General features: G+C 38.2%; 1 protein-coding gene across 3 annotated transcripts in view; it reads left to right on the top strand.

Moving 5' to 3' along the window:
* MICU1 (mitochondrial calcium uptake 1) overlaps positions 1 to 15,400 on the top strand; it is a 205,594-nt gene that overhangs the window by 90,131 nt on the left and 100,063 nt on the right. For all 3 annotated transcript variants that reach the window (XM_080642102.1, XM_080642101.1, XM_080642103.1), the window contains one exon: positions 7,436 to 7,550. In XM_080642102.1, coding sequence (XP_080498228.1) covers positions 7,436 to 7,550 — 115 coding nt within the window. The remainder of the gene's footprint in view (positions 1 to 7,435; positions 7,551 to 15,400) is intronic.

Raw genomic sequence — 15,400 nt, 5'->3', positions numbered from 1 at the left:
ACCTCATCAGATACTGAGACCTGAAATAAATCACTTCAATATAGTTGTATAATTTCCTTGAAGTTAATGCTGTTCCAGTGGACTCTCGAATTTTTATCATACCTTTAATCAAATCTTCTGCCACTGTTTTTTTTAAGCATCTTCATTTATATTCATTTTTTTCTACAGCCATGTAGGTAATGAAATAGAAAAGCATTTGCATTCTAGGCATTTGGAATAGTGCTCAGAGCTATTAGAGTGGTTATAATTGGGACTGAAAAGAGAATGGCTTTCTGGCAGAGTGAGGCTTATAGTATCTTAAGCATTCACCTTCCACATTTTGTTGCACAGTAATTTATGTTTGTTTGTTGCTAAAGCAATATTATCTCTGAAAAGATTGGAAACTCTGAGTTAGGAGAAGAAGAAATCATAAACTATTCCAAATTATAAATGTCTTGCTTTAATTTTTATATGACATATCCCCAAATCTACCTTCCTGCAAATTCATATATGTGATGGGAAAGAGAATAACACATATTAACTGTGCAACATTTTATTTTTTATTTGGAATAGTGTGATTGTTTAAGATCAGTAGCTTACTAAGGCTTTGGCATCTGTCTGTGTACCAACTAAATAACGATGTATGAGCATTAATTGCATGGGAAAACTGTTGAATTTCCTCTTTTCTAATATTCTAGCCCTCCCTGCCCCAACTATTTATTATTTGGAAATTATATGCCAAAATTGTATTTTCTGGAAGAAGTATATTATTATCATTAATTTGTCTTTGAAATACAACTTTATATATTTCTTGAAGGATTTAGAGAGACTTTGGAATGTATTTCAGCAATATAGAGAAATGTTAATATTAAAACAGTCCAATTATTTCAGTCTCATAAAGGATGACCTCTTAATTTAAATTATATCCTAGGAATATTTTAAGGTTCTAGATTATATGGTGGCACCTATTTTAAAGTACGTTTTTATTTATTTTAGAGAAAGAGGAAGGGAGAGGGAGAGAAAGATAGAAACGTCTATGAGAGAGAAACATCATCAATCGGCTGCTTCCTACATGTCCCCTACTGGGGATCAAGCCCACAACCTGGGCATGTACCCTGACCGGAAATCAAACCAGAGACTTCTTGGTGCAAGGGTTAATGCTCAACCACTGAGAACACTGGCCAGGCAGTAGCACCAATTTTACTATCATAGTCTATCAACTTCTGTTTGATTGAAAAAGTTTATTTTGGACTATAGAACTTGAAAAGTGGGTCTTATTTAGAATAAATAATGACATTAAACTCCTAGATAAGATTTTTTTTTTTCTCTTTGGCTTCATCCAGTTGAATCCCAGAAGGCAAAATTATTGCCCCTATTTTGATCAACCCTGTAACAAGATTTACTGTTTGAGCACAGTATTAAGGAGTTTGAATCATATCTGGAAATCCCAGTCCCAGAGCTCCTAAAGGCATCTGCAACTTTAAACAGATGTTTTATAAGTTTATGTGATTGGTCAGAAATGAGAGAGTGAATGCTTTAGCAACAAAGCCATCTGGTAAAACAGTTCAGATTATAGACTCACTGAGAGGTGTAGCAATTACACATGTACAGGTTATGATTTGCTCTAGTTTACTCTTGTCTTTCTGCTTTTCTAAAAAATAAAAAGATTCAGGACATGGTGCAATTAAGATCAATACCAATACTCTTATGAGATTATTTATTCATTTGCCTTTACTTGAGGTCAGTAATTGGAATGTTTTAGTGTTATAGGTATATTTCAAATTTGAAACAAATAGATCAAAGACTAAGTTATGTAAATGGACAGTAAAATAGTTTAACTTCAATTTATTTAAGTCAGTGAGCATATTGCTTTAAAATATTTCACATAACTTTGTTCTCCAAAAGGGGGTAACACTTGTCAGTAAATTGAATAGAAATATTATTCTGTTCAGTTAACCTGCATTCTGCTTTCACAGCCTTAATTTCAGAGATTCACGTGATTGGAATAAAGTTTGATATGTAACTTATAAAGTGCATTTAAAAATACCTCTGTAACTTATTACAATCTCTTTTTAAAATACCTAGTTCTGTTTAATTTTCAGCATATACCTGGTATACTGGTGTAATGTTAGAATCTTACCTCAGGAACTTCATTATGAAACAAGTTTCTCATAGACCCTTATTACAACTATTGTGTTTTTTTTACTGAACTGATATATTAATATATTACTTAATCTCACATTATGTGCCCTTACAATAGAATTGGAATATATTTTCTTTTACTTTTATATAAACTTGTTCCTTTTCATTTGTCGATTTGTTATTTATATTTAATTTATTATGTATATTGAATTAAATTTAAATTCTTATGTTAGATTTCCTAGTAAAAATACATATTAATATAAATGTTCATTAATAACAAAATTATATAAATAACCACTTCTGAGACAGAGAAGATGAACATTATTACCAATCTGTTAAGGAGCATTGTTTTCTTTGGACTGTGCCTCCGTATCACCTCTGAAGTATATAAATGATATTGGCTTAGGAAAGAAATGACTTAAAATTTAGTCAAAGATTAAACATTACCCAAAAGTTAAGTGAAGGAACATTTTACTTGACATTCTCAATTTGCAAAATTAAACATGGATGAGATTTTGGAGTAAGAAAACTGAAAACCTCCCCTCCACTTTTCCTTCCTTGAATCTTGATTTCCCATTTTTACCATTCTTTGGAGCTTTATTCATTATCAAACTCAAATATCAATATTTTCAGATTCCCTATTTGCCATGGCTAGTTGATCTAACAGTAAAATTTATGGTACAGCCAGGCCTTTTATTTAAAAAGACCAGCTAAGAAGCAGCCGTAAAACATAAAATAGTCTAAAAATTAGTTTTCTAGTAACTCCCATTTCCTCCCAAATTTTGACATATTTATTTGATTGTCCTCCTAGCTTTAAATAATTTGAAGGATTGAATTTTATGCTTTTGTGACAGGTTTTTTTTTACTTATTTTTTTATTGATTTCAGAAAGGAAGGGAAAGGGAGAGGGAGAGAGAGAGAAACATCAATGATGAGAGAGAATCACTGATCAGCTGCCTCCTGCAGGTCCCCCACTGGGGACTGAATCCACAACCCGGGCATGTGTCCAACCCAGGAATTGAATCGTGACCTCCTGGTTCATAGTTCAATACTCAACCACTGAGCCATACCAGCTGGGCTCTAATATCATTCTTGTTCAGCCAATACCATTTATATAATTCAGCTGGTTTTTTAACAATTTTGGTGTTTGTAATTAATATATGTTATGAATTTTATAAGAATTGTCTTTGGAATTTTGGATACTCAACAACTCACTTATAAATTCTTAGAGTTAATAAATTAGATGTACAGAAGTTGGCAAAAGTAGGTTTATAGTTGTGAGTATGCAAATCAGTTTATTCTTGTATTATTATTTATTCTTGTATTATTAATATTAACCTATTTTTGGTCACCCCTGTATAAATTTAACTATACCTGAACCACTCTTTGAACCACTCTTTGACAAGTGGATATCTTGGAAAGCATATATGTAACTTTTCTCTCTCTTTCCTTGTACCCCAACCCCAGCTCCAAAAGCATGAAAGAACAATATAGACCTTTACTCTAAACACTTAGAAGATTGTATTGCACAGGGCACGTCGCAAAGCATGACAAATTTTAACATTCTCTTTAAACATCTTTCTCATTTTTAAGGAGCTACTGCAGAACACACACATTCTCTGTTCTTTCTCTCAAACACTTGTGCATACATATGCACACATGCTTTCTCTTTCCTCAATTTTTCCTAACTTGGATACTTTTTATTCCTCTCTGGTCACAGCTTTCTCTTTTTTGTTCACCTTCCCATGGTCCTTTTTTCTTCTATTTCTTTCCTTCTAGCTATCTTCTTCAATATTTTCTTACATCAATTTGGCATTCTCTTGGTCTCTCTTGCTCCCTATCATTCTTAGTACAGCAGAGGTCTCATATGTAACCACACAAACAGAATATTTTATCCTTTAGAGGTCTGAGGGTTGCAAATATGGACATATCTCATTTAATGCAATAGAGGAGGGGGTACCTTCCTGGGGAATATCACACTAATTGACTCAGCATTGTAAAGTGTCATTATAATATAGCCCCTGGAGATATATTCCTATAGCAGTTCTCAATTAACATACAATTGAATGTCTGTTCCATGACATCTTTATCATCTCTGCAAACTTTATAATGGTCCTAGTGGTAGGGATGACTAGGCCTAAACCATGACCCCAAATGGATCTCATGTAGAGTCTCTCAAGCTGCCTTTTAAAAACCATTTAATAATTCCATGTTTATTTATACTTTGAAAAATAATCATATAGTTTGCTAATAATCAAAAGACCTTCCAAAGAAAATGGGCCACTCAAATCAGAGAACATAATAGAAGAGTAGATCCATCCTTATCCGGTCAATTGATTTTGAGCAAATGGTTTAGAAACTACATTATGTCCATATTTTTAAAAAATAAACCTTACCTCTATGTCACTATATACAAAATTGACTTGAAATGGATTACAGGCCTAAATGTAAAATCTATAATTATAAGTCTTCTAAAAGAAAATCCGAAGTTTAGTGGCTTAAAACAGTAATAATCATTACTTGTCTCTTGTGCTTTCTGTGAATAAGGAGTTTGGCTTGATGGTTCTGGCTCAGGTTTTTTTATGAGGATGCAGTGAAATGTTGGCTAGGACTTTAGTCATTTTGCCTTCTGAGAGTGCAAGATTCATTCCTAAGGCATATACACCAAATAATTGAAAGCAGATAAACAAATATTTGTACAATGTGCATTGTAGTCCTAGGTGAAAACAACCCAAATATCCTTCATTGGATGAACGGGTAAACAAATTTGATACACGCTCACACACATACACACACTATTTGGCAATAAAAAGAAATACTGATTGATGCTACAACATGAATGAACCTAGAAAGCATGTTATTTGAAAGAAGCCACACCATCTTATATGGTTAAAAAAGTGAATTTTATCACAATAAAAAGTAAGCCTCCAAAGGGAAAAAGAAAAAAAAGGAAGGAAAAGAAAGCTGTTCTGGATTAATGGATATTAAAAAGGCGTGACAACTAAATGTCATTCATAATAGTGTATTACATCCTGGGCTGGGGGAAATAGCTATAAAGGAAATTAATTGGGAGAGTTGACTAAATTTGAAAGTAGACTGTGGATTAGGTAATAGTATGTATTAGGTATCCTGGTTTTATTAAATTTATACTGTGGTATGTAAGAGAATGTCTTTGTTGGAAATATATACTGAAGTATTTAAGTGTTAAGTGTAATATAACTTCAACTTTCAAAATAGTGCAAAAGAAAATATATGTCTATATAAAATGATAAAACAAATAGGGTAATGTGTAAGCTATAGGTGAATCTGAGTAGAAAGGATACAGAGTTCCTATATGGGTCTTTCTACTTTTCTGAGTTGAAATTGTATCAAAATTGAAAGTTACCAACAAAACTAGATTTGTCTTTCTGTATCTTCTGAGTAGCAGCATTGTCTAGATGATTTTTAGAAAAATAATGTTAGATATGCTTCTGTTACTTAGCTGCCTCTGCTCTTTGATTTTTGTCTTTGTTTCTCAACTTCTGGATCCCAATATGTTATTTATTTTTATTTGCTTACAGCATTCTCTCCATAAGATTATTACATAATATGAAGTACTCAGCTTCTGTACACATTTATTGTTCTGCCTAGTAATGGTATAACTTTGGAATACGATTTTCATTATGTATATTTCTTCTTATTCATATGCTTTGTTTTTGCAGTATCTTGAATATTGTAAAAAAATTACTTCCTTTATTTTGAGAAATTAAAATATTACCTTCCCTGTGAAAGGCTTTGTTGGTCCTGTTTTCATCCAGCAGTATTTTTTTTTACTGTAATTTGTGTTTAATCTCTTGGTAGAAGGTCCAGTATGGTATGAGATCTAACCTTAATTTGAGCAGATTGGGCTATGTGCTCATTTTTGTTGTTGGCTCAAAGAAATAATCTCTAAATGCTGCCAAGCAGGACCATACTTTCTGTCCATCATAAATGAGTCAGAGAAGCCCTTTCCTAAGTGGGATCTGCCATCAAAACCTGGTACTGTTTTGTTGACATTCAACTATGGATTTTAACCTTTCTCTGGTTACTTGTTTCATATCAACAAACATTCAGTAAAGGCTATCAGTGGGTTTACTAAGAAGATCATGGTAATTCACTTGGAACTTGTGTTTTCAATTGGTTAACTAGTTTTCTTTCCTTTGTGGTATATGATGGGATCTTCACTAGACAGAGGTAACCTATCGGATAGTGTGTATCTGGATGCTGGTGTGGTGGTGCTTGTTGGTTTTGTTTTCATGATATTTCTCCCAAGGTTATGTTTGCAATGCTGCTTATCATTTTGCACTTGCATGACATTATTACTTTGATCGTACTTTGTTGCTTTGGGTTCTTGAAACCTCGTCTTACCTTTTTTTTTTTTTTTTGGCACCAGAATAATTCCTTAAATATCTTTGGTTGGCCCAGAACTTATGGAAATGAGTTACAAGTCTTAACACTTTATTGGATCCTTTTCAGTTTTTGAAAATATCTCCAATGTTACTATTAAGTTTATAATTCAGCTAGGAATTCAGAAAATGGAGTAGCTTTGCTTAAGCATCCAGGAAGAGACCACTTGCCAGACAGACTATTACTGAAGCTGGTAATTAACTCTCTTTGAGTAATAGCTGCGTTTTAGGAGAATTTCATCAAATAGCTGAAATTAAGAGCTTCCACCAAGGTAACAATAAATATAATGAAATAAACTGATGTCTAAAGCTTGGCGTGCATGTATTTTAGAGATGCTGTTTACTCTGCAAGCTCATCTACATTCCGAAACTAAGATTCTTGGGGTCATAAGGAAAAATTAAAATTAGTATTTCAGAAATTAATTTTCTGAACATTTATGTCAGGCTTGGTTGCTTACCTCTTCATTTTTAATCACTAATAGTATAGTTTCTTAGTAAATTGAAACTGACTTCACTTTAGTTTTTTTATTTGTTTTAATTTTTTTTTCATATACTTCTATAGAAGAAGATGGATTGTTTTTAAAACTAAGAAACAAAATTAACCCTGAACTGGGTCTGTATATGCTAAATGGCAAGAGTTCATAAAATTGAAATTATTTTGCAATGTTCATATTGAGCCAGTATTGAAGCAAACAAAATTATCTTTTGTCTTATAATTTTCATCATCTTGAAAACTGTAAAGGATCCATTAATTTGGAATGGCCATCAGAAATATGCTTATGATAAATACCATAAAACTGTCAGATAAATGATTATTCACCTTTAACTATTTATGTTCTCATTCTACTGTATCTTCTTTTTATCTTTTGCTGGGACCCATATATTTAATAGAAAATTGCCCAGGAACGAGAAAAATTTGCTGATGAAGGCAGTATATTTTACACCCTTGGAGAATGTGGACTCATATCCTTTTCAGACTACATTTTCCTTACAACTGTTCTTTCTAGTAAGTATAAACTTTTCCTTGTGTGTGTGTGTGTGTGTGTGTGTGTGTGTGTTTTGTTTATAGGGAGCACCAGGACTATAAAAAGAATTTGATTGATTGGAGGGCAGAACAAGACATGTTCATAAAGTTAATTGATTATGTTACATAAAATTTCACTTCTCTGGAATTCTCTGTAACTTGGGTATAGAACCACTCGAAAAAGAAAAAAACTAAAGTATTCAGGTAAAGTTTTTTTTTTTTTTTTTAAAAAGGCAATTATGAAGTTATAGCTACCTTTAACTGTTTGAAGCTCTGTATTCTGTTGCCTGCTCCTATATAACCTTTGTTAATGTTCCAACTTCCCCAGTAAAACACATATTGACTATTATTTCTCCCACTAAAGAAGAAAATTGGTTCAGTTGTTCTAATTGTGTTTAATATTCTTTTTAATCTTGAGGATTACTATTTAAGACACAAAACTCAAGTTTGACTCATTTAGAGCATTGATGAATTTCTGATTTTTTTAAGCTAAACAATTTTGTTGATCAGTATGCTTTATGTATTGTATTTTATATATATATACATACATACATGCATACATACATGTGTGTGTATATATATACACATGTATGTATGTATGTATATATATGTTTTTATTTCAGAGAGAGGAAGGGAGATAGAGAGAGAGAGAGATAGAAACATCAATGATGAGAGAGAATCATCGTCCTGCTGCCTCCTGCACGCCCCCTCACTGAGGATCAAGACTGCAACCCGGGCATGTGCTCTAATGGGGAATCGAACCATGACCTCTTGGTTCATGGGTTGGCGCTCAACCCCTGAGTCACACTGGCCGGGCTCTATGTATTACTTAATTTTACTTCCCTTTAGTGTGATTTTTTTTAACTATTAAGAAAAACTAAACAAAATGTATGTTTCTAGCTCTTTGTGTACACTCTAATAAAATTTACCTAAAATTGAAATTACTTCCCAATGTTCATATTAAGCCAGTGTTGAAACAAACAAACCTAAATTGAACCAAAGAGATCTGGTTTGCATGTTGAAAAGAGGGGATTCCCAGTTTTTTTCCATCTGGGACATATCAAACAAAAATAACCACCCTTTCCTTCCCTTCTCTAAGCTAGTCATCTATAAATATGAAACTATAAGACAGTTTTTAATAAATGACTTGTATAGTTCTTGTCATGGCTGTGACCACTTTTATCCTTTTTCCCTCTGATTGACAGGAAAATGAAGAAATATAGTCTAGGATGCCTTACCCCACCTGTCTGTGGGGTACCAAAGTGTCTGAATAAATTCATGTGGTAGACCAGTGCTCTAGCATTGTAAATATACATTGATTTGTTATGAAGATTCAAAATAGTAAACCCACTAAAAATGCATGTGTGATCTTAAATGTGTAGTGTTAGTTATTATTTTAAGGGCATGGGTTTTCAAAACAGGCTTCAGTTCAGATCCTGGCCTCACCAATTCTTAGCTTTGTGATTAGGAGCAAGTCAGTGAACTTGTTCCTCTGTTTTGTCTGTAAAATGAAGAGGGCAGTAATACCAAACCCAAATTATTTATTTGAGGATTTGGGGAACATGAATAGAAATAGTTCCTAGTTCAGCCCTGGCTGGTATTGCTCAATGGTTATAGCATCAGCTCATGCACTAAAGGGTCTCGGGTTTGATGCCCAGTCAAGGGCACGTCCTGGGTTGCAGGTTTCAATCCCCACCTCGACAATTGATGTGTCTCTCGCATCGGTGGTTTTTTGTTTTGTTTTGTTTTTCTCTCTACCTCTCTTCCTCCCTTCCACTCTCTAAAAAAATCAATGGAAAAATATCCTCGGGTGAGGATTAACAAAAAAAACAGCAAAAAGAAGTGCCTAGTTCAGTGCATAGTATTTGGTATGTTTGCAATTTGTCTGGATTTTTATTCTTGACTGGAGGCCTGGTGCACAAATTTCGTGCATGGGGGAGGGGGGTGTCCCTCAGCCCAGCCTGCACCCTCTCCAATCTGGGACCCCTCCAAGATGACCCCCCAAGATGGCCAGCGGGATCGGGCCTAAACGGGCAGTCGGACATCCCTCTCACAATCCAGGACTACTGGCTCCCAACTGCTCACCTGCCTGCCTTCCTGATTGCCCCTAACCGCTTCTGCCTGCCAGCCTGATCACCCCCTAACCACTCCCGTGACAGCCTGATTGATGCCTAACTGCTCCCCTGCCAGCCTGTTTGCCCCTAACTGCCCTCCCCTACAGGCCTGCCCCCCCCCCAACTGCTCTCCCCTGCAGGCCTGGGTCCCCCCCAACTGCCCTCCCCTGCAGGCCTGGTCACCCCTAACTGCCCTCCCCTACAGGCCTGGCCCCTCCCAACTGCTCTCCCTGCAGGCCTGGGTCCCTCCCAACTGCCTTTCCCTGCATGCCTGGTCGCCCCCAACTTCCCTCCTCTGCCGGCTTGGTCACCCCTAACTGCCCTCCCCTCCAGGCCTGGTTGCCCCCTATTTCCCTCCCTTGCAGGCCTGGTCCCTCCCAACTGCCCTCCCCTGCTGACCTGATCACCCACAACTGCCCTCCCTTGCAGGCCTGGTCCCCCCCAACTGCCCTCCCTTGCTGGCCATCTTGTGGTGGCCATCTTGAGTCCACATGGTGACAGGATCTTTGACCACATGGGGGCAGCCATCTTGTGTGTTGGGGAGTGATGGTCAATCTGCATATTACTCTTTTATTAGATAGGATAGAGGCCTGGTGCACGGGTGGGGGCCAGATGGTTTGCCCTGAAGGGTGTCCCGGATCAGGGTGGGGGTTCCCTTGGGGCATGAGGGGGCCTGGGCGAGGGGCCTGTGGTGGTTTGCAGGCTGGCCACACCCCCTGGCGACCCAAGCGGAGGCCCTGGGATCTGGGGTTTATTTATCTTCTACAATTGAAACTTTGTAGCCTGGAGCGGAGCCAAGCCTTCTGCTTGCTCCGAGGCGGCAGCCATTTTTTTTGGATTTATGTATCTTCTATAATTGAAACTTTGTAGCCTTAAGCGGAGGCCTGGGCCGGCCAGGGCAGGTGGAAAGCTTGGCTTCCTCCATCACCGGGGGCAACTCTAGCCTCCTGCTCTTTCCAGCTCCGTGGCTGCCGCCATTTCTCTTTGGATTTATGTATCTTCTATCATTGAGACTTTGTAGCCTTGAGTGGAGGCCTAGGCCGGCCAGGGTGTGCAGAAAGCTTGGCTTCCTCCATTGCCGGGGAAACCCAAGCCTCCCTCCTGCTCTCTGTGGCCGTAGCCATCTTGGTTGGGTTTATTTGCATATTCGCTCCTGATTGGCTGGTGGGCGTGGCATGTGGGCGTGGCTTGTGGGTGTAGTGGAGTGGTGGTTAATTTGCATATTACTCTTTTATTATATAGGATATCATGTCACAACATGTTATTTCATATCTAATTTTATTTTATTTTTCCCTTTTTTATTGAATTTATTGGAGTGACACTGGTTAACAAAATTATAAAGGTCTCAAGTGCACAATTCCACAACACATCATCTGTACACTTATTGTGTGTTCACCACCCCAAGTCAAGTCTCCTTCCATCACTATTTATCCTAACTATACCCTCTCCACCTCCCCACACCCGTTTTCCCCCAACAATCACACTGTAGTTTGTGTCCATGAGGGTTTTTTTTCCTCTCTTTTTAAAAATATGTTTTTATTCTTTTTAGAGAGAGAGGAAGGGAGAGGGATAGAGAGATAGAAACATTGATGAGAGATAAACATCAATGGGCTGCCTCCTGCATACCCCCTACATGTGCCCTAACTGGGAATTGAACCAGTGACCTCTTGGTTCATTGGTCAACATTCAACCACTGAGCCACACCAGCTGGGCTTTTCTCTCTTTTTTTTTCTTTATTGTTGAATACCTCCAACTCCCTCCACACATTCCCCCCCAAGAAACCTAAACAGCTGTCAGCCTGTTCTCTTTCTATGAATGTGTCTTTGCTTTTCAGTTCACTAGATTCCATATGAGTGAAATCATATGGTACTTGTCTTTCTCTGACTGGCTTATTTCACTTAGCATAATACTCTCCAGGTTCATCCATGCTGTTGCAAAGGGTAAGATTTCCTTTTTTATTATGGCCAAGTACTATTCCATTGTATAAATGTACCTCAGCTTTAAAAGATCCAAAAATCTTGACATTAAAAATACCTAACAGAGCCCTGGCCAGTGTGGCTCAGTTGGTTGGAACATCATCCCATACACCAAAAGGTCATGGGTTCGATTCCTTTCAGGGCACATACCCAGACTGCGGGTTCAATCCCTGATCTGAACCCCGGTCTGGGCACTATAGGAGGCAACAGATTGATGTTTCATTCCCAAGTCAATGTTTCTCTCTCCCTCTCCCTCTCCCTCTCCCTCTCCCTCTCCCTCTCCCTCTCCCTCTCTCTCTCCCTCTCAAGTCAATAAAAGCATATCCTCAGTTGAGTTTCTTTTAAAAAACAACAACAGAACCTAGCAGAATTGGTATGGATTTTAAAATCATTTTTGTGACTTAAGATAGAATTAAAATTAAATAGGCATGATGTGGCAGAAAGAGTACTACATTAAATGAAGTGACTAACTTGGAAAATTGCATTGCTGTATGATATGTACTGTGGAAGTAGTCCTTGTAAATGTTTGTTGAGCTGAAATGAGATTTTAACTTACACAGAAGGATTACAAAGCAGAACCTTCAGAAAACCTGGCATGTATTATAGCTCCCTTAAATGAACCATTTAAAAGCAGGTTTAAAAAAAAAAGTCACGCCAAAACCGGTTTGGCTCAGTGGATAGAGCGTCGGCCTGCGGACTGAAAGGTCCCGGGTTCAATTCCGGTCAAGGGCACGTAACTTGGTTGCGGGCACATCCCCAGTAGGAGGTGTGCAGGAGGCAGCTGATCGATGTTTCTCTCTCATCGATGTTTCTAACTCTCTATCCCTCTCCTTTCCTCTCTGTAAAAAATCAATAAAATATATTAAAAAAAAAAAAAAAGTCACATTGGCCCGTGAGTTCTGGAAGCCTTACTTTTTGGTTCTTGGGTCCTATCTTAAACATGTTTTATAAACATAGTAGTTTATAAATGTGTTTAGTATTATGATGTCAAATACTTTCTGTTTTTGTCAGGAATGAGAAAATATAATAAGGATATGATTTTAAGATTTTCTTTTTATCACTGGTTTTAAGCATTTTAATTATTATGTGCCTTTAGTGTTTCTCAACGTTAGTACTACTAATGTTTGGGCAGGGCAATTCATTCTTGTGAGAGCTGTACATGTGCATTGTAGCATGTTTAGCAACATTCCTGGCCTCTACGCAGTAGATGCCAGTGGCATACCCTCTCCCTTCTCCCAGATGCGGCAACCAAATGTGTCTTCAGGATTTGCCAAATGTGCCCCGGCCAGGAGGGAGAGGAGGGGCGTGGGAGGAGGAATCATTCTAGGTACACAACCAGTGATGTAGTTTTTGGCACGTTGGGTTTTTTTGTTTTGTTTTACTATGTGCCTTGATGTAGTGTTCTTCATGTTTTTTGTCTTGAAGTTGTTTGAACATTTTGTATCTGTAGGTTTATAGTTTTCATCTAATTTGTAAACATTTCAGCCATTGTCTTCAAATACTTCTTTGCTTTTCTGTCCTCTCCTTTGGTGATTCCGATTAAAATATATTTTCCTTACATCAACCTGATAATGTTTACACTATTATTACCTTCATTTTACAGATGAGGAAATGGAGACATAACAGAGGTTTACATATAAAAAACTTGCCCTGAGCCCACAGTAAATAGGTGATGTAGGGTTTGAACCCAGGCCGACCACAGTATCTGGGCTCCTGTTCCTTTGTTTTACTGCTGTGGTCACATTTTCAGCAATGATAAGCCATAAATTAGCATAGTGCCTCTAAGGTTGTACTGTGAAGAAACTAGGCATTAACTCTTCTGTAGATAATGGGCATGTTGAATGTTGCACACTGCGTTGTCCACTTTCTCTAATAAGCCACAGGGGGAAATGTGCCACAGAAATTATACTGAGGTCAGTTCCTTCCCATGTCCAAATTGCTGCTAGGATGATAGGAAGTGAGGCACTCAGTGGATCAACTTCCTGTGAATAACAAGGGATCATTACAGTCTCGATGCACTAAATGATTCCCAGGTCATCCTCCAAGAGAGAATGCAATTCTTTAAACACCAAAAGCGTTGTTAAGGAGTGGCTTGAGACTGGGAGAGGTGCATTGGTGTCTTCATTAATCTCTTGTCATGGTGGACAACAGGGCCTGTCCTTGAGATTTCCAATGGTCAACCAGCCAGAGCAATGTGAATGGCATAACCCTGATAATGCAGGACTGTCATATTTCTTCTTAATTTACTTTATTTTTTAATTGATTTTAGAGAGGAAGAGAAAGATAGATGTGAGAGAGAAACATCTATCAGTTGCCTCCCTCACATGCCTGTCTGGGGACGGAACCTGCAACGTGGGTTTTTGCCTTGACTAGGAATCAAACTCACCACCTTTTGGTATACAGGATGACATTCCAACCAACTGAGCCACATCAGCCAGGCAGGACTGTGATATTTCTGATTAGCTGTTTTTTGCAAAATTAATGGACTCAGTGTTCAAGAAATTGCCATCATGTTGAAGAATATGAACATTCTGCCCAACTGGATTGACATTTGGAAACTCAAAGTACTTTCAAAACTACACAATATTGTAAAAAATAAAATTTGAGGAATATATATACATGTATATACACACACATAGAGTAAATCATTAAATTCCTTTCTTGATTTATAACTACCTCTCCTGAAAATAAAATTAACAAAGCTGCTTCTCTAAACATATTATCTCTCTCTATATATAAGCCTAATATGCAAATTGTCCCCTCGGGAGTTTGACCGGGAGACCAGGAGTTTGATCGCTCACTATGATGTGCGTAGACCACCAGCGGGCGGTGTGGAATGAAGGAAGGCCCTGGCTGGCAGCTGGGGAAGGGAGGCCCTAGCCGGCAGCTGGAAGGCTTCGATCAGCCCTGATCACCAGCCAGGTCTAGGGACTCTACCCATGTACAAATTTCGTGCACCGGGCCTCTAGTCCTATCTAATAAAAGAGTAATATGCAAATTAACCATCACTCCACTATACCCACAAGCCACGCCCACCAGTCAGTCAGTAGCGAGTATGCAAATTAACCTAACCAAGATGGCTGCAGCCATGGAGTGAGCAGGAGGCTTGGGGTTTCCCCAGTAATGGAGGAAGCCAAGCTTTCTTTTTTTTTTTTTTAATTTCTTTATTGATTAAGGTATCACATATTTGTCCTCATCCCCCCATTCCCATCCCAAACCCCTCCCCACGCATGCCCCCACACCCCTGTTGTCCATGACCACTGGTTAGGCTTATATGCATGCATACAAGTCCTTTGGTTAATCTCTCCCCATTAACCCCACCCTCCCCTACCTTCCTTCTGAGGTTTGACAGTCTCATCGATGCTTCCCTGTCTCCGGGTCTGTTTTTGTTCATCAGTTTATGTTGTTCATTATTTCCCCTAGATGAGTGAGATCATGTGATACTAGAAATACACTTATAAGAACCGAAAATGAGACAAGCAATAATGGTCACACCCTGGCCGGCCTAGGCCTCCACTCAAGTCTACAAAGTTTCAATTATAGAAGATAAATAAATCCCAGATACCAAGGCCTTCGCTTGGGTTGCCGGGGGGCATGGCTGGCCTACAAACCACCACAGGACCCTTGCCCAGGCCGCCCCACGCCCCAAGGGAACCCCCACCCTGATCCGGGACACCCTTCAGGGCAAACCAGCTGGCCCCCACCCATGCATCAGGCCTCTATCCTATCTAATAAAAGAGTA

Source organism: Plecotus auritus, assembly GCF_963455305.1.
Source record: "Plecotus auritus genome assembly, chromosome: 9".
Classification (NCBI taxonomy): domain Eukaryota; kingdom Metazoa; phylum Chordata; class Mammalia; order Chiroptera; family Vespertilionidae; genus Plecotus; species Plecotus auritus.
This window is presented reverse-complemented; position numbering and strand designations above follow the sequence as displayed.